General features: G+C 41.0%; 1 protein-coding gene across 1 annotated transcript; it reads right to left on the bottom strand.

Annotated features, from left to right (window-relative positions):
* Window positions 1–7,013: 7,013 nt before the first annotated feature.
* On the bottom strand, window positions 7,014–24,752 carry LOC146362499 (CMP-N-acetylneuraminate-beta-galactosamide-alpha-2,3-sialyltransferase 1-like). Its single transcript, XM_084920156.1, has 8 exons — window positions 24,673–24,752; window positions 22,006–22,154; window positions 19,820–19,959; window positions 19,214–19,410; window positions 18,934–19,101; window positions 7,872–7,917; window positions 7,647–7,766; window positions 7,014–7,181 (listed from the first exon to the last, which is right to left on the bottom strand). The coding sequence occupies exons 1-8, from the start codon at window positions 24,750–24,752 to the stop codon at window positions 7,014–7,016; spliced, it is 1,068 nt and encodes a 355-aa protein (XP_084776282.1).
* Between the last annotated feature and the right edge of the window lie 1,468 nt (window positions 24,753–26,220).

The following is a 26,220-nucleotide window of genomic DNA, read 5'->3' as shown; positions in this document are numbered from 1 at the left end:
TCTGCAATTAAACCGGTCCGTGGCGCAAAAAAGGTTGGGGACTGCTGGGCTAGATCACCCCACCCGCTGTTGCTCTAAAAGTAAAAACATCAGCTAAACTACAGCACAATTAACAAAGATGCCCTTGCCTTGTTGCTTGCTTTGAAGAGCTTTCAAGTGTAAATAGAATCTTCTTTGAAACCTATTCAAGTTTTCACTGACCATAATCCAAAAAACGATAACTGTGACCAGTGTTTGTTTGTTTTTTTCTTGTGATGCAAAACACGAACAAGAGAATTGGGCACTGGTCTGGTCTGCAGGATTGTAAACCACAGATTAATGTTAAAACACTGACAATGTAACTGCAGATGCGTTATCTAGATCTAATTATGTGTTCAACATTTTTCACACAGCTCAACGTTGTGGGGAATGTTTAATTCTTGGTAGAGAAAATGGACTGAGGCAAGGTGGAAAACTGTTCTGTGGTCAGATAAATAAAAATGTGAAAATCTTTTTGGGAACTGAGAAAACCACATCCTCTTGACTAAAGAAGAGACTGACCATTGAGCTTTTTGTAAGCAATAATGTCTACATTTTCAGTTGGTATCAGCTTGCCCTGCCACCAAGGAGATGTTTAAATGCCTCAGTGACCTTGCCTCCGGAGATTGGCGGGTCATCCCCTTTGTCCCCAGACTGCTTCCTCCACGGAAGACGTGCCATTGCGATTAAGGAGGTCCTCCATTTCCCGACAATTTTCTCAGTCGAAGTCAGCAACGCTCCACCCGCACTATACAGAGTGCAGGTAGAAAACCGCTTTCCCCTCCTGAGCCCCCTGACAGTTTGCCAGAATCTCTTCGAGGCAGTCCGAAAGTCTTTTTCCATGGCCTCTCCAAACTCCTCCCACACCCGAGTTTTTGCTTCAGCCACTGACCACACATAAATATGTAATCAGTTGTGAGTTGGTATGTGTTGGGTTCAGTGCTTCAGTGTACAGTAAGAGTGCATGTCGATCAAAATCAGCTGGGATGAAATCATGTTCACTTTCAATTAGCCATTTAAAACATGTTCAAATTAGCACGATTACAGTCTGTATAACACACATCACACAAAATACACATCACAGCTTTGTCTGTAAATGAATAGCAATGTCTCGGAGCCCTTTGCCTAATTTTCTTCTGATCCTTAAACATTTCTTCTAAACCTTAATCATCTTCCACTATTATTATGCTTCATGAGCACAATACACATAGTGTTCAGCTGGTATGTTGCATAGTTTTGTTTTATTTGTTTGGGGTTTTTTTTGGTGCAAGTCATCATTTGACAGTTACCGTCAGGCTAATCATAACAGCTGTGCTGTGATGGAACATTTCTATTGACACTGAAATGAATGTAGACAGAGAAGGTGTGGATGTGCTAGCACATGAACTGCCAATGTTAGCCAGATGTAGTCATAAACTGATTGCAGGTTACATTTTAGATTATTGCTTGATTTTAGCAAAGCCAACCGGCAAGAACAATGAATAACTCAGTAGTTTAATGCTCAGTAGTTTAGTGCTCAGTAGTTTAGTAGAAAAAGGAATAATTACAGAAACACAAATCTCATCAATAGAAAAGGCAATCTAAATACTACTTGACAGCACTTTATTATGGATTAAAGCTTTTAAAATTTACAACTTTTAAAATAGTTTGTACTGATCCCACGATGCTACACACAAAATTACTTTTGAGAATGTGGTGGAGTGTGGTCTGCGGCTCCACTGCAGAGGAGAGGTGGTGCAGTGGATTCCAGGGGCAGTGCCAGAAGGTTGGCAGAGCCACTGGGACTGATTGTGTGATCCGTATTTCAGTAGCCAGTAATTGTTAATTTTGATTTACATCTATAGTACAACCAAAATTATATTAGAATGTCATAGTCAAGCATGTCTTTCATACTCTTTCTTCCTCTGTGCCTGTTCTCTTCTGCTCTTTCTCTCTTTCCCATTTCCTTACCCGCAGGTTGATGTATGTACGGATGCTGGCACACCTCTCCAATCACCCCCTTCTGGAGACGTGGCTGTACTAGCTGTTTCAAGAGTTTAGCACCAGCACCTGTTTTTCATCAAACAAGGATGGGTTCCTACTTCTACTCTCTGTCAGATCCTTGTTACTTGAATTTGTTGTCATCGGGTCCTGATGAATTTTCTTTCTTTCTTTTTTTTAATTCCAGATGTCAAGTTTTCTGATCTCTCATTCCCCCTTCTAGTCTTCCACAGTTGGTGTTTTGGTGTACTTCACCAAAATTCTCGCAACTTAATTTCTGCTATCCATTTCCTTTTCTACTAGAAAATAAGTACAAACAATCTGCCTGCTAAAAGCAAAAAGCAAAATTTTAAAGCTGTTAGTCATATGTGACAATTTAATGATCTAAATGCAATTTAGAACATCACAAATGTTTCACTTCAAACACTTTTTCTAATGTTTGGTACAATAGTGTATGGTTGAACTGGCCCAGGGAAACTTTAGGCTCTTTGAACTGTTTTAACTAGAGGTGGCTAGACCAAGCCAAATAACGATAATGTAGAGACCAACACTGGTATTGGTGTAATATTTTAATATAATTACCAAGCTCACGGCATTGTTCATGTTTATCAGATCATAGGCATCTCTGTGTAAACACTGCTCCTCTCATGCAGGTACATGCTGCTCCATCCCCTCCTCCATGTTCTGCTGTGTTTAGCTATCACTTGAGCCCATGGGACTGAGCAGTGAAATGCAGGCTGCAGTAAGTGAGAAAGCAGCGCATCATGTAAGAAGTAATTTACAGTTGTAAATGCTGGAACAAGCAGCAAAAGATGAAGACGGGAGGAAGGAAATCCCTTCGACAGACTAAGACCTCCAGCAGAGAGCCTACAGACAGAGCCCAGTCTTACTGTCCTTTCTAACAGGCAAAGAACAACAAGGTACTTCATGTAGTGGTTAAAATGTTTTTTATTTGGTTCTTCAGCATTACTTAATAGTAAAGTGTTATTGGTCATCTTAGTTGTTAGGTAAGCAGACTGATTGCCTGTAGAATATACTGAGACATTTAGATAATATATTCAGGCCACTGACTTGTGTTAAATAAATTATTGTACTGGAGCTGAAAAAATATACCTAAAACATGAAGTATGAAAAATGTTTGAATATAATAACCTTTTTGTGTTGACAGTCAAATATATTTCATGTATGTGTTTTATTATGTTAACTAATTATTCTGGAGTAAAAATCATAGTGATTTCTGGTGGTCATTAAAATGTGTTCAGATTTGTCAAACAAGTGATGATTAATTTCATAAACCATTATATGCCAGTCTCTCCTACATAAGCTGCCTTAAAAAGCATTGTTATCGGTATTATTGGCAATACTGCCCCTGCTGTATTTACTTGATATCAGATGAATACTAAACACTGCAGTATTGCACACCACTAGCCCTAATCACATACAAACCCACTGCATTCTGCATTTTATATCCAGTGTAAAACTGAAGAAGGATCCATGACTATAAAACACATTTTCCATCTGTGGTTCCATACAGTAATGATCTATAGATTTAATAAAGGAGCCTGTAATATAGGTTAATCTGCTGTCAGCTCACGTCAAAAGCTGATAGTGTGCAAACAGGAAAATATTAAAGGTGTGACATTCCAGTTACCCATTCTCTCAAATGATAAAATACGCCTGCTGCTCTGTAAACATTGGCAATGTCATCAAACCATATACTATATCAGTTGCGTAACAATGTCAACACAGCTAAGATTACACCAAGTATGACATTTGAAAAACCTACCTATAACTATTTATTGAGTCCTGCAAGATGACCTTCCATATTGTTGTTTTCTGTGGAACATTTTATGTGGCTAGGAAGAAAAAACAAGGTTAAGAGGATTTATTAAATTCAAAACAACTGATTATTTGGAGGCTAGGACAAGTATTTTCAAAGTATTCCTGAAATGCATCATCTGAAAAACACACACACACATAAAGGTTAGCAGACAATATTTATTTAAGCTGTGTGAATTGCGAAATTGTTTAAACTGCCAGTTAAAATAAGTCAGAAAAGGGCTAATATTGTACACAACTTTATCAACACTCAAGCTACTGTCATAAAACATTAGAGGTGAAATTTAAAGTCTGTATGGAACACGTGCAGTGACTCACAACTGGTGCTGTCACCGGTTTGGCAAAGAACAAATGCAGGGGGGTGTGAATAACCAGAAGAAAGGGAACTAAGCGGAACTGACCTGAATTAACATGTTTTAAAACATTGTGTATCCTATCATTTTTTCAAGCCTTTGTCTGTGTTTTGTGCCTGCACTTTGTTAAGGACACTGAATGAAACAGCTTGAATCAAGCCCTGCTCTTCCCCAAAGGGCTTAACCATATCTGAATTAAGTTTTTAGGTATTAAACAGCAGAAAATATTTAATTTTATTTACATACCTAAAAATGCTTGTGTTTTTTTTAATATATTTTTTTTAAGAATTATCCACACATTCACAGGCAGCGGGGAACATTCCCCCTTAGCAATAGACGGTTTAAATGGACACTTTAAACTCTGGCCAGTTTGCATGATTGGCATCTCTTTTTAATCGTTTGAGCCAACAGAATCAAGGTAGCGACTGCGTGTCAGTTCCACCAATCAGAAGTTGCAAGGCAAAAACCTCATGTGGCCCAAAATTTATGACACTGACATATTCCAGTCACGTGTCTGTATATGGGCTGAAAATGGCATTGCTTACGGAACTGGCTCTCATGCCATTATAAGAAGTTACAGCGGCTATCGGCTACCAGTGAAAAACAACAGAGGAAACTGGCACGGTAACCCTTTGTTTTAGCTCATTTGCTATGCTATGCGTTTTTGTGGTGTTCTTTTGCAAGCTTAGCTAGCTAGCCAGGCATTGTTTCCCTGGTTATATGAAGTCGGGAGAGTTGGTAGCTTGGTTGCGTGTGTTTAGTGGACTTTTGCGCAGTAAGGTAACTTAAGCTCCTTAAGCTTTCTCCGATTACATAGATTGTATGTTGATTATGTGTCTGTATTTGATTTTTATTTGCAACACAAATAAAGTTATTATTATTTTTATTATTTTTATCATTATTATTGCCTTTCTGTGTTTCGTTGGGTCATTGGAGAAAAGTAACACAAATTAGTCATGTGCTGTAATGCTTGAAGTTCTCTGGTTAGTTACAGAGACACAAACTGGTCATGGTGTGTTTTGGTTTTTTTCTTTTTTATGCTACTGTTTATGGTGATAGTAGGGCTGCCACGATTAGTCAACTAGTCATGATTACGTTGACTATCAAAATCGTTGGCGACTAATTTAATAGTCAACGCGTTGTTTCAAGCTTTGTAAGATCCTGAAAGACGCAGGAATAAGTAGCAGGATCTAAGAGTGTAATAACGGATTGAACTCTCTGACACTACAAACACAAAATAGCAATTTGTATTACAATTTAATACATGTAATGATGAAATAATATTAAGAGCTTGCTGACTGAGGAACCAAAAAAGTTATCCTGGTTAAAAAGTTATTTTTACTGATATTTTACTGACTTGAATGTTTAACCTACTTAACTGTATTTGATGTAACTGAATTATTGAATTGGCAAATTTAAATCTTGATGCATAAACTGACAAACATTATTGATAATAAAAAACTATATTGTAATTTTCTTCCTAATGGTTACTATTGTTTCAAATCATCTCATATCTTTAGGTAAAGCAGACCCTTGGAGCTGTCAAAAGTTTCTTCACCGTGACTGCTGATGTCTAGACCAGCGGTCCCCAACCCCCGGGCCTCGGACCGGTACCGGTCCGTGAGTCGTTTGGTACCGGGCAGCGAGAGTTGAGGCTCAGGTGTGAAATGTATAGTTTTCAGGGTTTTTATCGGTTTTCAGCGTTTACTCGGTTTTCCTTGGTCTTTTCACGTGTGTTATGAATAAATTTTTTTTTTTTCGGTACCGGTACTAGTTTTATTTTGTTGTATTTATCCGTGACACCTTAAAGGCCGGTCCATGAAAATATTGTCGGGCATAAACCGGTCCGTGGCGCAAAAAAGGTTGGGGACCGCTGGTCTAGACCAGTCATGAAACAGAGGCCTACCTTGGTGTGTCTTGCCATTTCCTGAGTGAATTGGAAGATGATGAGCTTCATTCTTGACACCATGCCTCTTGAGGAGAGGCATACTGGTGTCAATATAATGACATGGATGAAAGAGGTGGTAACAAAGTTTGACATATTGCCTGCCAAAATAAAAGGAGTAGTACATGATAGTGGTTCCAATATGGTGGCAGCAATGTGACTGCTTGAAGAAAAACATGGATAGTTGTGAGCACTGAGCACAAAATGCACTTTTGTTATATTTGTTTTCAGTTTGTTGCTACAATCTGCAAATTTCATTAATAAACTGTCATCTTTATTTTTATTTTTAGTTAGCACATACCTTGAACACCTGAAGCTGTAAGCTAATGATAGCTATATAAGAGCAGATGCATGCTGGTGCAATAAGCTGTACGTTTTACATCCAATGGATCCATGATCTGATTAGTCGACTAATCGCAAAAATAATCAGTGACTAGTCGACTATCAAAATAATCGTTTGGGGCAGGCCAAGCTGATAGCTTTACACTCAATCATTTTTGCTGCTCAAAAATATTTAGCCATGGCATTCAGTCCAGTGGCAGGAACTAACTAAATATAAATTCTTTACTCTAATGTTACTGTACTTAAGTAGAATTTTCAAGCATTGATGCTTTACTTGAGTATTTGTTTTTCTAACAACTTGTTGTACTTTTTTAAAACTTTTTTTTGTCAGCGTAAAAACTGAGCCTGTGGATACTGCCAAACCGTTTCAGAATAAAATCAATTTTATGCAAAGTTTGCCAAAACTAATTAAACTCAAAAGAGAGCAAATAGATATATGTCATCAAGCAAAAACATGTACATTTTTTCTATCAGTAAACTCATTCTTTAATTATTATTAATGTCACAGAGAGAGAAAAGAAAAAAGAAAAGAAAGATCACCATCCTCTGAAAAAAAGAATTTTCTGTTTCTTATAGAGTTCCTCAATGAGTTTGTATTCTTGATTTCCAGCATGGTGTCCTGTTCGCAGACGTTTTGCTTTTAATTTTTCATAATAGTGATTCCAGTTTCCATTTCGATCTGCTCCAAACCCAAACACACTGACCTGGGAATACAAATATAGTAAAATTAACAAAGGAATCTCATAAGGATCTAACCTATGTCATCACTATAAATCGCATTTGTCGAACTCCAGGCCTCGAGAGGCGGTGTCCTGCAGGTTTTAGATGTGTCCTTGATCCAACACAGCTGATTTAACTGGCTAAATGACCTCCTCAACATGTCTTGAAGTTCTCCAGAAGCCTGGTAATGAACTAATCATTTGGTTCAGGTGTGCTGACCCAGGGAGTTATCTAAAACCTGCAGGACACCGGCCCTCGAGGCCTGGAGTTCGACACCCCTGCTATAAAATAAAAACAATATATCTATCCATCTATCTATCTATATATATATATATATATACATATATATATATATATATATATATATATATATTATCACACAGTCATTAACATATCTAATTGGTTTCCTGAATCTAATATGTTATTATAACTATGCTTTACAAACCTACCTCATCACACATGTGCAAGCTGAGAATCAAAGTCATAAAGCCAGTGGATGGATACTTGCCCTCCCGTTTTAACCAAACATGATGCACATATTTCATGAAGGCTGGACTGAGGATCATCACCTGTTAAAGACTATAGTTCAACTTATAGTGACAGTCAAGACTGATGAATTTTCTAATGAATTATATATATTTTGGGGTACCTATGCAGCATATCATATAACTCACCAAATCCTTGTTCGCTTTTAAGCCTGAGTTAGCTGTTGTTTGTTGCCTGTTGGATATACATAAAATATAATAAATCCACCCTTTAATTTTTTACTATTAACTTTTTCCTAGAATTTAACAATTTCAACAAAAACAATAACAATAAACTCATGCAGTGGAGTTTTGCATAGTTGTTTTGGGGTTATGTAGAGTTTCTTTTTTTCACAGAAGAAAATTTATCACAAAGCATTAATGTAATCAAAAAACAATTAACCAATTTTGGCTATTGATAATGCCTTTTTCTGTCCTATCTTTTTATATTCTTGCATTAAATTGTAGGCCTGGTGTTAATTTCAGAACCTCCAACGGCCCTTTCTTGTTAATGTTGACCCACTCTGAACAGAAATCTCAATCTCTGTGATGTTTACAGGTCTTGGCATGGTCTCAAATGTCCAACTACATTTCTGAGTTGTAATGAATAGGCAACTGGCCTAACTCTCTACCAAGACTACAAATTTAGTTAAAAAATTAACAGATGCCACTATATCAGACTATATGTCTGACTTTTATTCTCTTTAATAAAGATAACCCAAGTAAATTATGATTTTTATTTATCAAGGGAAAAAAGCTATCCACATGAAAAAGCAATTGCCCCACTTGTTAAATCATGAATTAACTGTCAGTAATCACATGTCTTGTTCCATGGGACCATGGAACAAGACTTTCAGCTGGCCTCAGAGTAGTTCTGGCAAGTTATGGACTTCGGAAGCACAGGGCGTTTGGCCAGTTGTTACGGGGTCATTCAGTCCATAACCATAGTGAAAGCTAGCAGCAAGTCGGACTTAATGTTGGTGGGTGTTGGACTCCACAAGGGATGCCCTTTATCATTGATTCTGTACATAGATTTGTTCAAGAATATCTCAAACTTTGGTACGCATACCAATGGTGGCACTTGGGCTCTCTCTAGTGGTACGCGAGAAGTCTCCGATTTTTTTTAAGGATTTTTTAAAATAATATACCATTGTGGATGTATGCAAAGAAAATGGTAAATGGCCTCTATTTGTATAGCGCTTTACTTGGTCCCTAAGGACCCCAAAGCGCTTTACACGTTCAGTCATCCACCCATTCACACACACATTCACACACTGGTGATGGCAAGCTACATTGTAGCCACAGCCATCCTGGGGCGCACTGACAGAGGCGGAGGTTCTTCTGGGACCTGGAGTAGACCAGAAAACGTCTCCCCGAGCTTGAGTCCTCTTTGAAGAGCAGCCTTTCCTTATCTCCATTGGTAAAGAGCACTGGGGGGGCTCATTTCCCTGGGCCTTAAAACTGCAAGGCAGCAGATAGCGCCATGCTGGGCTGCCAAAACACTGATGGTAAAAATCAGTGGGGGCACGGGAGATGCCGTCAGAGAGTCGGGAACTATCGCCTGGATGCCTGAAGCTCCTAGTAGCCAGGAGAATGCAGTCTGTTTCTTCTGCGAATGAGTGGTAATCCTTCGCCACTAGCAGCGGGGAGTTGGCTAGGCCAGCTTGCACTGGAGACAGCAAATGTCGGAGGAAGAGGTGAGTGAAGAGGAATCCGCTGTCATCTGTTCCTAGCAAGGACAGCATGCTATCCATGGGCTCGACAGTGGTACCATCACCCAGGCCCGAGAGAGAGAGAGGACTTTCTCTGCCTGCTGTGCATCGGATAGGGAGTAGCACCACAGCAGCAGCGCCTTGAGAGCAGTGTATTTCTTTTGGGTGGGGGAGATCCCAGAGGAGGGTCATCACATGGTGGGTGGACTGCAATGCCACCACATGATGGTATTTCGTGCTGTTGGCTGAAATGCCTCGAAGAGCAAACTGAGTTTCGACATGCAGAAACCATGAAGGATAGTGTGAAGCCAAAAATCTGGCAGCTTAACTGTCACAGTAAAAATGAAAACGTACAGCTTTGCTATAATTTCCAACATAAATGAAGACAGAAAACTAAACAGCAGTGGTGTTTGTAGGGTTACTGAAGTTGGGCTAGCTGGTATATAATGATGTGCTACATGATTGCTAGCGACACAGCTATTTTAGCATAATATAAACTGTGAAGCTGGAGGAAGAACGCTAACCTTTTTCCACTTGATAAAATGTGAGGGTTTCTGAAGATTAGAGACAAATGCAATCGCATGGCAGGATGCTGTAAACAGACCAAACTTCAGTCGGGAGAACAACTGAGATATTCCATCCACAATACGAGGTTAGTCAATAATATACTGCTGCATGGGCTGGACTGTAGTTACATCGTAAGGTTTTTAAAACTCAGCTTTAAAATGAATAATTTAAAGTGCTAAATAAATAATTTTAATAATTTAGAGTAATAAAAAACGAGCGAGGCCAACAATGATCACAGACTGTTTTTAGGGGCTTGTTGAGATTAAATAGAACAAGATACAAAGCATTAAAACATGTTAAATACACAACAGCCTTATTAAACACAGAGTAGTTTATACAATGAGAGTGTAGGTTATTTACTGAACACCTGCAGGACAAGTTCTCTACTGCCACCCACTATCTCATCTCCATCAGAGATGAGCCCAGCCACGGTGGTGTCGTCGGCATAGACATGCCCGCTTTGTCTCTGATGTGCTGAAACACTACCCGCTCAAAACAGTTCATGGCTACCAATGTGTAGGCTATAGGTCTGTTGTCATTGAGGGTGTTTATTCTAGTCTTTTGGGGGATGGGAATGATAGTGGAGGCTTTTAGACAGGTGGAAAGAGTGGCATAGGTCAAGGACTTTCCACTCTTAGTGGCTGCAGTAAGCCTGTTTTTGAATGCAGAGCTTTTCAAAACGTGGTTGCAGACTTGATACTGCCACTCTCAAGTCATGTTCAGTGTTCAACCTAGATCTATACTTTGTTTTCAGTGAGGCAACAGCAGAAAACCCCATCTCACAGAGATACAACGTAGCAAACGGAAGCAGAATGCCCACAGCTGTCTTTCCTAGGAGTTGATACTCCCTCTTCAAACCAAGCCAGGATTCACTCAGTGTTTGACCTGCAAACCTAAGCCTGAGTGTGGAGTCAGAGGTGTTCTCAATGAATTGGTCTTCTTCAGTAGAATTGAAATCAGCAGGTGCAGTTGCATTAAATGGATCTCTAACACAGTCATACTGAGCACTGTTATTTGGAAGGTATTTCTGAAAAGATGCTCTCAGGGAAGAGGTGTGCTCTTTAAGACATGGGATTACCGTGCTAGCTCCCAACTAACTGGCTTAGGCAAAGTTGCTCAGATTCTCAAAGGAATAAACATTTTCTTCATCAAGTCGCTTGTTGTACATCTCAAGTTTTCGAGTGAATGCACTGATTTTGTCTGCCAGTTGAGGAAAACGTTTGTCTCTGCCTTGAAGCTGCAGATTTATATCGTTAAGCTTTCAAAATATGTCACTTAGATAGGCCAGCTTCATCAGAAAGTCTTCATCATTAAACTTGCTTGCAACTTCATGCATGCCTTCCTCATGTAAAAACATCCGAATTTCTTCTCTGAGCTCAAAACTCGTGTCAACACTTTACCTCGCGAAAGCCGCCTTGCCTCGCTGTGAAACAAAACAGCTACATGTTCGGCTCCCATCTCCTCACAAAGTGCGGTAAACAGTCACGCTTTAAGTGGTCTTAATGATCTTGGTCTTAACGTTTTAATGAAATTCACCACGGCAACAACGTCGGTTAAAACAGTGTTGAGCTCAGGGTTAATCTGCCTTGATGCGAGTGCTTCTCTGTGTATGAGGCAGCGCATCCATTGCGCATTTGGTGAGACTCTTGATAAGTGCCTGCAACCCCTTCTTTTTCCCTGCCATTGTTTGTGCACCATCCATGCAAATGCATAGACAGTTTTCCAAATTTAGGTCATGTTCTGTAAGATAACAGTCAAGAAGCTTAAAGAGCTGATCAGCTGTCACTCAACTTGGGACTAGGGATGGGTATCGTTTAGGTTTTATCCGATACCGGTGCCAAAGCGGTACTTTTGAAACGGTGCCGGTGCTTAAACAGTGCTCAAACCGGTGCTTAAAGAATGGAGAACACAAAATTGGTCCAAAAACCTCTCATGTTCAGCTGTTTTTTTGTAAAAAGATAACAATGTTAGCCTTTTCTGCAGCTATGGGGCATATATGGTATCACTCTTGGCTGGAAGCAGTGCTTAAACAATGGAAAAAAACACAAACTTTGTCCAAAAACCTCTCATGTTTAACTGTTTTCCACTTTTTCTTTGGTCATTTTAGCCTTTTTGGCCAGGGTGAAGGGAGTATCTGCCATCAAACAAGAAGACAGCCGCATGTAGCTATGATGATGTTTGCTAGTTCACCTTACACGCATTAATGTACTTAACGTAAATTACACACGAACAACATTAAGCTACTCACGCAGAGAAGAACGGCTGTTGCTGCCATCATCATCCGTCATCATTTCTGCTACACTGGCAGGGCTAGGGGCCAGGACTCTCCTCTTCGGGTTTTTGGGGGATGTTGCTAACTCCGGGTCGATAACAGGCACCACACCCGCAGTAGATGTGCACGGTGTGGGGTCTCGCAGCAAGCTATCAAACACGGCGCATTTCTCGGCTTTTAAAAAAAACGCTATGCGTCGCCAGGTGTTTCATCGGATTTGAGGTGTTACCTCCTTTGACAGTATCACCTTAAAGCACTTGTTGCAGGCTGCTGAGTTTGCATATTTTGCTGTGAAGTACAGCCATACTTTTGACCGCTTCGCCTTGGGCATTTTTAATCTGTAGCTCTGCTCTAAAAGAACGTACGTACCTGGGCCCGCCTACTATCCTCGGAAACGTAAAATGAATGGCTAGAATCTAAAGTGTATCACAGCTCAGAAAAAAAAGCACCGAAATAAAGCACCGAAATGTGCGCTGCTTTTCGGTCTGGTTACTACCGGTTATGTCAGAACCGGTGCCATCATGGCACCGGATACCGGTACCCATCCCTACTTGCAGAACAGCAAATCCTCACACAGAGACTCATACACTCATACAAAGACTTGACATGACAAAGCAGATAACAAACAGTCTTTATTGCTGTCTGCAGCCTCGTCCACTTGTAAGGCGAAAAGTGTGTCCTTCAGGGCATCAATTAGTTGTTTTTCATTGTCACTTGAAATATCACATATGCACCTTGCAACTGTGTCATCGGAGAGAGGTACGGCCTTTAATTTTGCAGCACTTGTCTCATCAAGCATAGTTGACACCATATCTAAAGCTGCGAGGCATATGAGCTCCTCTGCTATTGTGTGTGGTTTCTTGCTCTGATCAGTTTTGTATACGACTTTGTACAATGCCATTAATGCTTTGCTGTTTACTGATACAGATTTTACAAAGCGTTCTTCCTGCTGATGGTATTCTCCAAGTTTTCTTTGAAAGAATTCAAGTGGCTTATGGATGTCACCAATGTTCCCTCGAATTTTTAATGTGTCTGAGCAAACACACAAACTCCCTGAGCGATCCCTTGGACCACTGTGAGCGACATCAGACGTGTACACTGTGGTCACGCCAGCATCTAATCCATCCAAGTTACATGGTTTATTAAAATAATCAAATTACAGCATTTACATTTATGTTAGACTACTTTTAATTAACTACTAGTGATGTGCGATACCACTGATTTCCTTTCCGAGCCGATACCAAGTAATATTCAGGGTGGTATCGACGATACTGATCCGATACCGATACTTTGTACCAAAACTTATTTTATTTATTGTATCTCAAATTATAGCATCATAATGATTACAGGACATCAGAGTACTTGTTTCCAACAATGGCGGCAGCTGCTTAGTTTTAATATTACTCTTATTTCTCTTTCTATGTCGCAAAAAAACTTTTAACATATTTTCAGGTGAGAATGTAGCTGTGTAAACTTCAAATATCTGAGCCGATCAACACATTGTTTTCAAACCCTGCGGTCTTTCGCTACTCGGGTTAAACATGATATATAAGTCACTTAGATAACTTAAAAATGTTATTGTTTGGCTTTTTCAGTGTTTTATTTGTTCATGAGTAAATCAGTTTGGCTGAGATTAAAATTATTAGATTAGATTAAATTAAATTTAACTTTATTAATCCCTCAGGAGGGTTCCTCGGGGTTTTCACACAGCTGAATAAACGTCAAACAGAAAACTGATTAAACAGAATTGTGAGACGGTCGAGAGTTTACGCCAGTGCCCGGTTATATTTTAGATGGCAAGGAGCAGACGGCAGTTTCACTCCACCGAGAGAGCTCGTGCCGTACTACCCGGCTTTCTTTAGACCACGAAGGCCCGGGTCCTCAGGTGGAAGCAGCCTCTGAATTTGGACACCCCCGCTGTTTCCGGGCTGGCCAATAATAACGGTGACATTTAACGTATTTTACCCGATAAATAAACACTGTAAAATGTATTTATCCCCCCAACAGCCTTTTTGAATGTCTCCCTAGTGCTCCATCTCTGGGCTGGGGCCCTGGCTGTGCCTTGGGGGCTTGGGTCCTGGTTGGTGTGTCGCCGGGGTTGTGGGCGGGTGGGTGTATGGGGCCTCAGCCCTGGCGCAGGGTGCCGCCAGTGCATCGAGCCACCTGGGGGGCTCTTCAACTGGTGGGGGAGGCTGTTACAGCTTGCAGGAGGTCTCCTCTCTCCAGGAACTCACTCTGCAGGTGGGGGAGATATAGGAGATGTGGAGGAAGAACTCAGCCTGGGTGTCTATTGTCTTGTGTAGTCTGGAAGATGAGTGGATGACAGGGTGGGTGCAGTTTTCTCTGTGGTGGGGTCGGGTGGGCTGTCCCGAGCTCTGTGGGGCCGGGCGGCGCTGGTGAACTGGGCCCCGGTCCGGTTGCAGAGTGGGGGGTGCCTACTGGGGTCAGCGGGGAAGCTGGCGCCAGCCACTTGCCCCTCCCTTCCTTCCCTCCCCACACATGCAGGGCCTTGGGGTAAAGATGTGTCACCAGGGTGCAGGGGAGGCATTCCCCCCTCTGTCCCCTTTCTATCATACAGCATACAGAAAGTGTTTTCACCAACATGCTTCCATCCTGTTCTCCAAAACCTTAACTGCATGTCACTGAACATGTATGAACTGTCAAGGTCAAACTACTGTAGCACCTTTCATACAAAAGGAATTCTATGTGCTTTACAAACACAAAATGAGGAAAGCATTAGGACTAAGCAAAAATACAATAATTATAATAGAATTTATTAGTGCTGTCAGCATTAATCTCGTTAAAAGGATGTTAACGCCATAACCGCATTAATGCGGCATTCTCCATTAGCGAGTTAACGCGGATTGCCCCATGCGTGGGGCTGCACGGCGGTAACATGTTAAGGAGCTAACTGCGCTAATGCGTTGACGCCGTGTAGCCCAACGCAAGCCAACTTATGTAAGCCCAACTCGCTAACGGAGATTTGCCGATTAATGCGGTTATGGCGTTAACGTCATTTTTACAAGATTAATACCGACAGCGCTAGAATTTATATTTCACGTAAAAGCAAAACAAAAAAAAAACAGTTTTAAATCCTGATTTAAATTAACTAATAGATTTTGTACGCTGCAAGTGTGAGGGGAGTTTATGCTACAATAGAGATGCATGAACAGTAAATGCTGCCTCACCTTGTTTGGTTCTAGTTCTAGGAATATTAGCCTGCTCCTGTATGCATGAGTTGTATGCTGAATGGTTCACAAATAGGTTGGAATAGGGAAGGGAACGACAGAGATCACTGGGAAAAGAAAATGTGTAAAACACCATATATCCAAAAAATAAAATGCAGTGGACACTTCTCAGTGTTTTTAACTCTCAGATTTACTTTATCTCTTTTTATGTTCAAATTCACTGTTTTTAGGTGGTTCTATTGCACTGATATGACAACTAAATTTGACCAGCATGGGATAAATGTTGTTTCATTTTATCTTACTGCCTCTAACAGATTTGTTTAGCTTCATTTCCGCAGGAAATGATATGATACTAGAGATGGCACGATACCACTTTTTTATGTCCGATACCGATATCATAAATTTGGATATCTGCCGATACCGATATGAATCCGATATAGTGTGTTTTTTAATCAATAAAACGTTTTTTTAATATCTTGCTGCATTTTGTATAAGTTCATACTCAAGTTTAAATAAACAACACTAAAGCTATTCTGTTATACCTGTATGTAAAAACTACACTGCGCCCAAAATATTTCATAGTTCAGCAACACTGATCAATCTAATAAAGTTAAACCTACTCCATCCTCCCTATTCTGGTATTTTAAAGAGTACTTAGCAGAAATATTAAGCAACCTAACTAATAGGGTTGCAAACTCCCAGCAAAAAAAAATAGGGAACCACCCTCCACCTCATGATGCTTAATCAATGTAATCAAATTTAATTTGATGCAGGGGGAAAAATGCACAGAAATAAATTATTTTTCAAGAATAATTAAATAGATTCAACATCTTTCTTCAACAGAATTGCAGAATTCACAGATGGTACTTTCCCAAAGGAAAAAGTACTATAGCTTACTAGGGTATATTAGACTTAACAGTTACTACAGTAATGGACTTCTATATATTTTACATCAGATTAAAACTTTGGGTGTAAGAGTCAGATATTTATTTATTAAAAGCTAGACATTTTAAATGAGAATAAGAAAGAAAAGTATGTCTTTGTGCCCCCTTTTCCCTGTTCATGCCCTATCGGCCCCCCTGGCTAAACTTTGCTAGATCCGCCCCTGCACAGTTACCAGCCGTCAGCTACGTAGAAAACGATCCTGGTGTAGAAAGTAATATTAAATAAATTCTAACAGCAGCTTATCAAGCTTAAACGTTCTGCTGTTGTTCAGCCGCTGGTTTCCTCTTTCTGGTGCAAAGTGGGCCAAAAACAAACAAGAGAGACGGACTCGCGACAGAAAAGCCGATCAGCTGATCATTAAGCAGTTTCACGATTGAAGTAGCAGCAGGAGAGAGAGAGAAGAGGCAGTTGCTCCATATATCTGTTGTTAAGCTTAATGTGGGAATGCTTTACAGACATTCAGAGATGAACTTACACACTTGCTTTACTTCTCTCTGGGATAACTTCCTCGGAGATGAAATGCTGGTGAGGCTACAAATACACACAACCGCTCTATCACGTGATGCATACTGCTGCGACGTGCTACGGTTATGAGCCGAGTTCCGCCGTGTAGCAAGTTTTGTGAGGTGCTTTTTTGATATTTAATGGATCGGATTACATTTTTTATTTCTAACCGATATCCGATCCAGTAATTTGGGTCAGTATCGGACCGATACCGATACGTAATATCGGATCGGTCCATCTCTATATGATACATCTATCTGTCAGAAAATCACCTTTTTTTAACTTGTTTTTGTCAAAGACCATTGAAACAAAAAAGGGTTCTGAGGGTGCTCCATCTCTGGGCTGGGGCCCTGGCTGTGCCTTGGGGGCTTGGGTCCTGGTTGGTGTGTCGCCGGGGTTGTGGGCGGGTGGGTGTATGGGGCCTCAGCCCTGGCGCAGGGTGCCGCCAGTGCATCGAGCCACCTGGGGGGCTCTTCAACTGGTGGGGGAGGCTGTTACATCTTGCAGGAGGTCTCCTCTCTCCGGGAACTCACTCTGCAGGTGGGGGAGATATAGGAGATGTGGAGGAAGAACTCAGCCTGGGTGTCTATTGTCTTGTGTAGTCTGGAAGATGAGTGGATGACAGGGTGGGTGCAGTTTTCTCTGTGGTGGGGTCGGGTGGGCTGTCCCGAGCTCTGTGGGGCCGGGCGGCGCTGGTGAACTGGGCCCCGGTCCGGTTGCAGAGTGGGGGGTGCCTACTGGGGTCAGCGGGGAAGCTGGCGCCAGCCACTTGCCCCTCCCTTCCTTCCCTCCCCATCTCCAGCTGCCTCCCTCTTCCCACTCCACCACAATCACCCACACATGCAGGGCCTTGGGGTAAAGATGTGTCACCAGGGTGCAGAGGAGGCATTCCCCCCTCTGTCCCCTTTCTATCATACAGCATACAGAAAGTGTTTTCACCAACATGCTTCCATCCTGTTCTCCAAAACCTTAACTGCATGTCACTGAATATGTATGAACTGTCAAGGTCAAACTACTGTAGCACCTTTCATACAAAAGGAATTCTATGTGCTTTACAAACACAAAATGAGGAAAGCATTAGGACTAAGCAAAAATACAATAATTATAATAGAATTTATTAGTGCTGTCAGCATTAATCTCGTTAAAAGGATGTTAACGCCATAACCGCATTAATGCGGCATTCTCCATTAGCGAGTTAACGCGGATTGCCCCATGCGTGGGGCTGCACGGCGGTAACATGTTATGGAGCTAACTGCGCTAATGCGTTGACGCCGTGTAGCCCAACGCAAGCCAACTTATGTAAGCCCAACTCGCTAACGGAGATTTGCCGATTAATGCGGTTATGGCGTTAACGTCATTTTTACAAGATTAATACTGACAGCGCTAGAATTTATATTTCACGTAAAAGCAAAACAAACAAAAAACAGTTTTAAATCCTGATTTAAATTAACTAATAGATTTTGTACGCTGCAAGTGTGAGGGGAGTTTATGCTACAATAGAGATGCATGAACAGTAAATGCTGCCTCACCTTGTTTGGTTCTAGTTCTAGGAATATTAGCCTGCTCCTGTATGCATGAGTTGTATGCTGAATGGTTCACAAATAGGTTGGAATAGGGAAGGGAACGACAGAGATCACTGGGAAAAGAAAATGTGTAAAACACCATATATCCAAAAAATAAAATGCAGTGGACACTTCTCAGTGTTTTTAACTCTCAGATTTACTTTATCTCTTTTTATGTTCAAATTCACTGTTTTTAGGTGGTTCTATTGCACTGATATGACAACTAAATTTGACCAGCATGGGATAAATGTTGTTTCATTTTATCTTACTGCCTCTAACAGATTCGTTTAGCTTCATTTCCGCAGGAAACGATATGATACATCTATCTGTCAGAAAATCACCTTTTTTTAACTTGTCCAATCTTGTTTTTGCTACCGTTTATTACTGTTTTTGTCAAAGACCATTGAAACAAATTTTTATCCAAATAAAAAAACACTGGTATTAACTTTGCACTGCACATACCTTTGAGTGAAGGATTGGATGAGCCACTCTAAATCATAGGTTTTGAATGGGAACAGAACAAGGTAAGTGGTGTTGTCCAAACTGGTAGAACTGTGTGGATACATCACATGATGTGTTGTTTTGGTTCCTACATCTCTTTCAAAACCTTTGGTAGGGCCACGGTTCATTCTAGAAGAGGATTTACCACACGTTATTTATTAGGATTTATTGTACGTACATACACATACGTTTATACAGATTACTGCATGATATACTGCTTGTGGAGTTATGTTAACATTACCTTATGACAATATCATGAAAATCTATCAGAGGTCCATAAAATGATCCCATTAGATTACCAGAATTCCCAACTACAGCACAAGTTCTGCAGAGGTCAGGGCTGGGTCTTGTAAAACCCACATTGGGTGGGAAGATGTGAAACATCTTATCCACGGTTTTATTGTAGAAAGTATAGTTGCGTTTGTCCCGTTGTATTCGCTGACACGAAACAAAAGCAAGACTATGGTTATTAAATTGTTGGCTTCAATACCTATATGTAACAACTGATTAGTCTGAAAGTATTGAAATTCTAATGTCATATGTAGGATTGTTGATAAGGTCATAAAATTTGCATTATTTAAATCCACATTTAATGTCCTATTACTACAATGCTTATTGCATTGCAAATATTTGACAAATGTATTCTATGTTCTAAAATAGTGAAAATTCCCTAAATGTTTCAGTCTAAAAAAAGTTACATAATTGGATACCTTATTTATCTCTATATATTATCAGTATCTGACACAATCATGAGTACCTGAAATAACTAATGACGATACAGGAAAAACCTTGCATATTACAGCATATCCTTATTTTTAAAATGTATTTATTACGTTTTCATATTTACCTTCCACCAGTTAAAAATATCCTCTGATATATTGTTTGTGACTGACAAAAAGGGCTCAGGAGATGCTTCCATAAGCTCACTAAGCCATGGATCGTATTCCATTAAACATTTGTCACAGGCACAAAGACTTGTATTGCGATAGAAGAAGGAATGCTGGTATACAGTCAAAATGTATGAATTTCCATAAAACACTCCGATGACTGTGGCAAAAATTAAGAAAAATAGGATGAAGAGTTTCATCTTCAAGGGAAGCATCTTCGCACTTTGATGTTCTTGGATTTAGTTGTGTCTGTGGATACATTATAAAGCACAGGATTTAACAATGTGGCAATACATCAACCATATGTTTGCCACAAACAAGACAAATCATTTTAATGATAGACTACAACTTTGTTAAAATCAGTCCATACTAGTGGTGTGGATATTTATTTTACTTTTTATTTTTTATTTTTTTTAAGTTTTTGTACAAAGTATCAGTACAGATCAGACTTGTCAATACCAGCCTGAACTTACTTGGTATCAGATCAGAATGAAAATCAGTAGACACTGCACATCACTACTCCACACTACTGTGAATTATAGGATATTACTGTTATTTACTGCCATGCCTAAACTCAGCCACAGTTACACATCATTTATGTGCACTCAGGGCTAGAATGGTAGTCTGGCATACTCGGCATTTTCCCAGTGGGCCAGTACACCTTTGGGCCCATGGGCCAGCCTGCAGCCCCACTGTGGACCAGTCATTGGTTAATTTTCATTACTGACACTGGGTCACCCACTAAAGTCTCTTAATACAACCGGCCCCTCTCTGACCTTTTCTGCGCACTCACACAGCTACTGGAAATTTTTTAGTGTGGAAAAAGTGGTGCTGAAAAGCAGAAAGAGAATAAAAACTAAAAAGAGATGCAGCAAACTGTGTCAAATTCTGGTGCTAGCACAAGCTGTGGAGAAGTGAGGAATAGACAAAGGTGAAATTACCATGGTAAGAAAGCAGATGGAGGGACACAATTACTAGGGGAGAAATTCATCTTTCACAAATTCATGTTCATCTTTAGATGTGTTGCTGTTGAGAGTGTTAAACCTCTGTATCTGTATATGAAATATATTCAGTGCTCTGAAAGATGTCTGAAGGCTCGTGTGGTTGTTTTTCCATGTTTGGTCCCCTTCACCTTACGTTGCGACTGCTACAGTATGTGTGTCCCAGCCTGGCCCTGCATGCACTGTGTGCATAACATAATTTCATAATAGAAAACATATTGTAATTTCTCTCTGATTCTCTTCCTCATTGCTGTGAGTGAGCTTTTGTTTCCTAAAAATAACATGTTGTACCAGCCAACTGGTAGCAATGCAACAGTCCTGTTATTTTAATATTTTGCAACCCTATGTTCTTTGGTGCTAAAGAGTATTCATTTCAATGTGCCTCAGGCCCACTGATCAAGAATCACTTTTTCATAATATGCGTGATAGAAGTTGACTAATGCAATTGTGCTGTGTTATCTCAATGGTCATTTAAATTAATGAGTGATTAAAAATAAAATCTGCAGAACATTTTTTTTACAAACTAACAATGACTTCTCTCTTACCTGACGAAAGATTAAATCCGATTGTTTAATCTGGAAGAGACTGGTGGGACATATCCTGCATTCAAAATCTGATATTTTTCTTCTCGCTATAGGCAGATTGCGATTTGGAAATGTAACTTCCTCATATCAGTTATAGAACTTTGACCCCATTGTAGTACCTGTCAGTGACACATAGGTTTGTTGTATTACATAGATAACCTTCAGGTCAATTTGACCTGAAAGTCAGTGGAGTTTAAAGGGTTCAAAAATGATTTGTTTCTTTGCAACTGTGAGACATATTTCATCCAAAACACACACACTCCCTATTCTATTGACCTCATGTGTGAAATGTGAGAATGCAGGTGTCTTGCTTGGACATTCACCTGAATGAGAGACTCGGCTGGAGGACCAACAGACCAACTTTTAAGTGTAACTGAAATAGAAATCATCCATTTTTAAAATATAAAAGTTAACATTTACCTTCCACCAGTTGAATGTATGCTCTGAGATATTGTTTGTGGGTGATAAAAAGGGCTCAGGAGATTCTTTTGTAAGTTCACTAAGTTCATGGGTCATATTCCATTAAACATTTGTTGCAGGCACAAACACTTTCATTCTGAGGGAGGAAGAAATCCTGGTACACATTTAAAATCCATGAAGCTCTAGAAAAGACTCCAATGGCAGTGGCACACAGCAAGACAAAGAAAACTAATAGTTTCCTCTGAAGCATCTTGACACCTTGATATTCTTGAAAGAGGATCTGATCCGTTCTGTAGATACAGTACAAAACACAGGATTTAACAATGTGGCAATACATCAACCATATGTTTGCCACAAACAAGACAAATCATTTTAATGATAGACTACAACTTTGTTAAAATCAGTCCATACTAGTGGTGTGGATATTTATTTTACTTTTTATTTTTTATTTTTTTTAAGTTTTTGTACAAAGTATCAGTACAGATCAGACTTGTCAATACCAGCCTGAACTTACTTGGTATCAGATCAGAATGAAAATCAGTAGACACTGCACATCACTACTCCACACTACTGTGAATTATAGGATATTACTGTTATTTACTGCCATGCCTAAACTCAGCCACAGTTACACATCATTTATGTGCACTCAGGGCTAGAATGGTAGTCTGGCATACTCGGCATTTTCCCAGTGGGCCAGTACACCTTTGGGCCCATGGGCCAGCCTGCAGCCCCACTGTGGACCAGTCATTGGTTAATTTTCATTACTGACACTGGGTCACCCACTAAAGTCTCTTAATACAACCGGCCCCTCTCTGACCTTTTCTGCGCACTCACACAGCTACTGGAAATTTTTTAGTGTGGAAAAAGTGGTGCTGAAAAGCAGAAAGAGAATAAAAACTAAAAAGAGATGCAGCAAACTGTGTCAAATTCTGGTGCTAGCACAAGCTGTGGAGAAGTGAGGAATAGACAAAGGTGAAATTACCATGGTAAGAAAGCAGATGGAGGGACACAATTACTAGGGGAGAAATTCATCTTTCACAAATTCATGTTCATCTTTAGATGTGTTGCTGTTGAGAGTGTTAAACCTCTGTATCTGTATATGAAATATATTCAGTGCTCTGAAAGATGTCTGAAGGCTCGTGTGGTTGTTTTTCCATGTTTGGTCCCCTTCACCTTACGTTGCGACTGCTACAGTATGTGTGTCCCAGCCTGGCCCTGTATGCACTGTGTGCATAACATAATTTCATAATAGAAAACATATTGTAATTTCTCTCTGATTCTCTTCCTCATTGCTGTGAGTGAGCTTTTGTTTCCTAAAAATAACATGTTGTACCAGCCAACTGGTAGCAATGCAACAGTCCTGTTATTTTAATATTTTGCAACCCTATGTTCTTTGGTGCTAAAGAGTATTCATTTCAATGTGCCTCAGGCCCACTGATCAAGAATCACTTTTTCATAATATGCGTGATAGAAGTTGACTAATGCAATTGTGCTGTGTTATCTCAATGGTCATTTAAATTAATGAGTGATTAAAAATAAAATCTGCAGAACATTTTTTTTACAAACTAACAATGACTTCTCTCTTACCTGACGAAAGATTAAATCCGATTGTTTAATCTGGAAGAGACTGGTGGGACATATCCTGCATTCAAAATCTGATATTTTTCTTCTCGCTATAGGCAGATTGCGATTTGGAAATGTAACTTCCTCATATCAGTTATAGAACTTTGACCCCATTGTAGTACCTGTCAGTGACACATAGGTTTGTTGTATTACATAGATAACCTTCAGGTCAATTTGACCTGAAAGTCAGTGGAGTTTAAAGGGTTCAAAAATGATTTGTTTCTTTGCAACTGTGAGACATATTTCATCCAAAACACACACACTCCCTATTCTATTGACCTCATGTGTGAAATGTGAGAATGCAGGTGTCTTGCTTGGACATTCACCTGAATGAGAGACTCGGCTGGAGGACCAACAGACCAACTTTTAAGTGTAACTGAAATAGAAATCATCCATTTTTAAAATATAAAAGTTAACATTTACCTTCCACCAGTTGAATGTATGCTCTGAGATATTGTTTGTGGGTGATAAAAAGGGCTCAGGAGATTCTTTTGTAAGTTCACTAAGTTCATGGGTCATACTCTATTAAAGATTTGTTGCAGGCACAAACACTTCCATTCTGAGGGAAGAAGGACACAGTTAATATCAGTGGCTTGGGGTGGCTGTAGCTCAGGTTGTAGAGCAGATCAGCTACTAACAGGAAGGTTGGTGGTTCGATCCCAGGCTCAACTAGTCTGCATGCCAAATATCCTTTTGCAAGATACAAAACCCATGTTGCTTTCCGATGCATCCATCGGGGTATGATGTTTATGAATGTTAGACAGTAAGCACTTAACAGTTTCATTAGCTGGGCCCATGTCCTCATTTAAGTTTAACAGCGTTTTAGTAGGAAAAAGTGAATGCTTTGACATGAATTGAGCTGTGGTTTGGGGAAGGCCTCGAAGGGGACTGGCGATGAAGGGCATGAAGCGGCATGGGGTGCAGTTGAGGTCAGTGTAAGTGGGTCCTTGGGGGCGGCCGGACTACCAGTCAGGTCTGGGGAGGAGTCGGCTGCCAGCTCAGAAAGGGCGTGGACCGCAGGGTGATCAGGTTGGGGTGGCCACCTCAACATCCGAACAACACCACCGTCAGGGAACGAGAGCGTCCCCCCCCCTTGTGTCAATAACGCAGTCCAGTGCCCTGAGTACATCCAGCCCCAGTATACAGTCTTCCAGGTCTGCAACCCATACAGAGCAGCGGACTGACTTCCCCCCCACACTCAGGGTGAGCAGTGCTTCCCCTAGCATGGGGGCCTGCTCTCCCGTCACAGTCTGAAGCTTCACCATGGTAGGGAGGATGCGATCCCCCCTTCCCACCACATCAGGTCTTAAAACTGTCGCTGAAGACCCGGTATCCACCAGGGCTGAGCAGCATAGTCCATTCACAACTAATGGAGCATACCAGCAGCTGCCAACCCAAGTCCTGCCCAACAAAACAAGCCGCTCCACCATCCACAGCTCCGCAGGGGCGCTGTGCACCCCCGTGGGCCCTGAGCTGGGTTGTTCCTCTCGGAACAGGAGCCCCAGGGTCCTGCATCGTCCCGGTTATGCAGACCCCATGTCGTTTCCCTGATCCTGGCGGGCATGGGGACAGTCTCGGGCTAGGTGACCCGGCCGTCCGCATCCCCAGCAGACCCTCGGCCCTCTTCTCGACCTTTGTTCCCCACGTAGCGTGACAGCTCAGTTTTGATGCGAGGCTGTCCCTGGTGGAGATCTTACACAGGGAATTTAAATCTCTAAAAGAATCCCTGGAGTTCAGCCAGCGGCAGGTGGAAACACTTGCTGCGGAAAACGCCATGCTACGGGACTCGGTCAAATCTCTAACCGAAAATGTGACCCAATTAAACATAGAAAATAAAAAAATAAAAGGTTAACAAGCCCGTAGCATGAGAGATAATCTGGTGTTTTCTGGTATTCCAGAGTCTGCCGGAGAGGACCCGGAAACGACCGTGAGAAGCTTCATTAAAATCCACCTGAAGCTGCCGGAGGACACGGTGAAAAACATAGGGTTCGAAAGGGGCTCCAAAGACAGGAAGCGGGAGACCACGTCCTATTGTAGCCAAATTCGGCCACTTCAAGCAGAAGGAGCAGGTGAAGAGTCGCGGCAGAGAGCTGAAAGGAACGGATTTTAGCGTGAACGACCAGTTCCCCAGAGAGATCCTTGAACGACGCAGGGTCCTCTTCCCAGTCTGACGTAGTTTTATCCAGAAAGGCTCCCAGGCTGTCATCACCGTGGACCGGCTCTACGTGGACGGACAGCTCTACCGCGACCCTGGCACCACTCCATGGCTGTATTGACCGCACACCAGATAAGAATCCGCTACACTATTCTCTTCACTCACACTCTCTTGTATTAACTTTTGCTTAACTATGTAATATCAGTTTGCTAATTTAGTATAACGTCACCGTCACTCTCCGCCAATGCTTTAATTGGAATGTTTCCGTTTTTATTTTTTTCCCTCTCTCTCTCTTGTCACTCACCTTGCTCTTTGGTTTATTTGCTTCTCTTTTCTATCACTATGTCGATCACCTGTTTCCCTATCCATCCACAAACGACACTGTCTATTTCTACATGCTCACTCTGCACGATCACGCACACACATGCGTTTAAAGGTAACACATTTACAACAGCCACACAGCGCACGCAGATATAGGACACACGCACACATTTGCTCATATTAGTTATTATGCACACACATAGTCAGACCTATGGAGCTTCTCGCCGCGCATTTTCTTCTATTTACCCTCAGAAAAA

Source organism: Perissodus microlepis, chromosome 22, assembly GCF_051167445.1.
Source record: "Perissodus microlepis isolate ML-2025 ecotype Zambia chromosome 22, ASM5116744v1, whole genome shotgun sequence".
Taxonomy (NCBI): Eukaryota; Metazoa; Chordata; class Actinopteri; order Cichliformes; family Cichlidae; genus Perissodus; species Perissodus microlepis.
The sequence above is the reverse complement of the archived record's forward strand: the minus strand, read 5'-3'. Positions and strand labels throughout refer to the sequence as shown.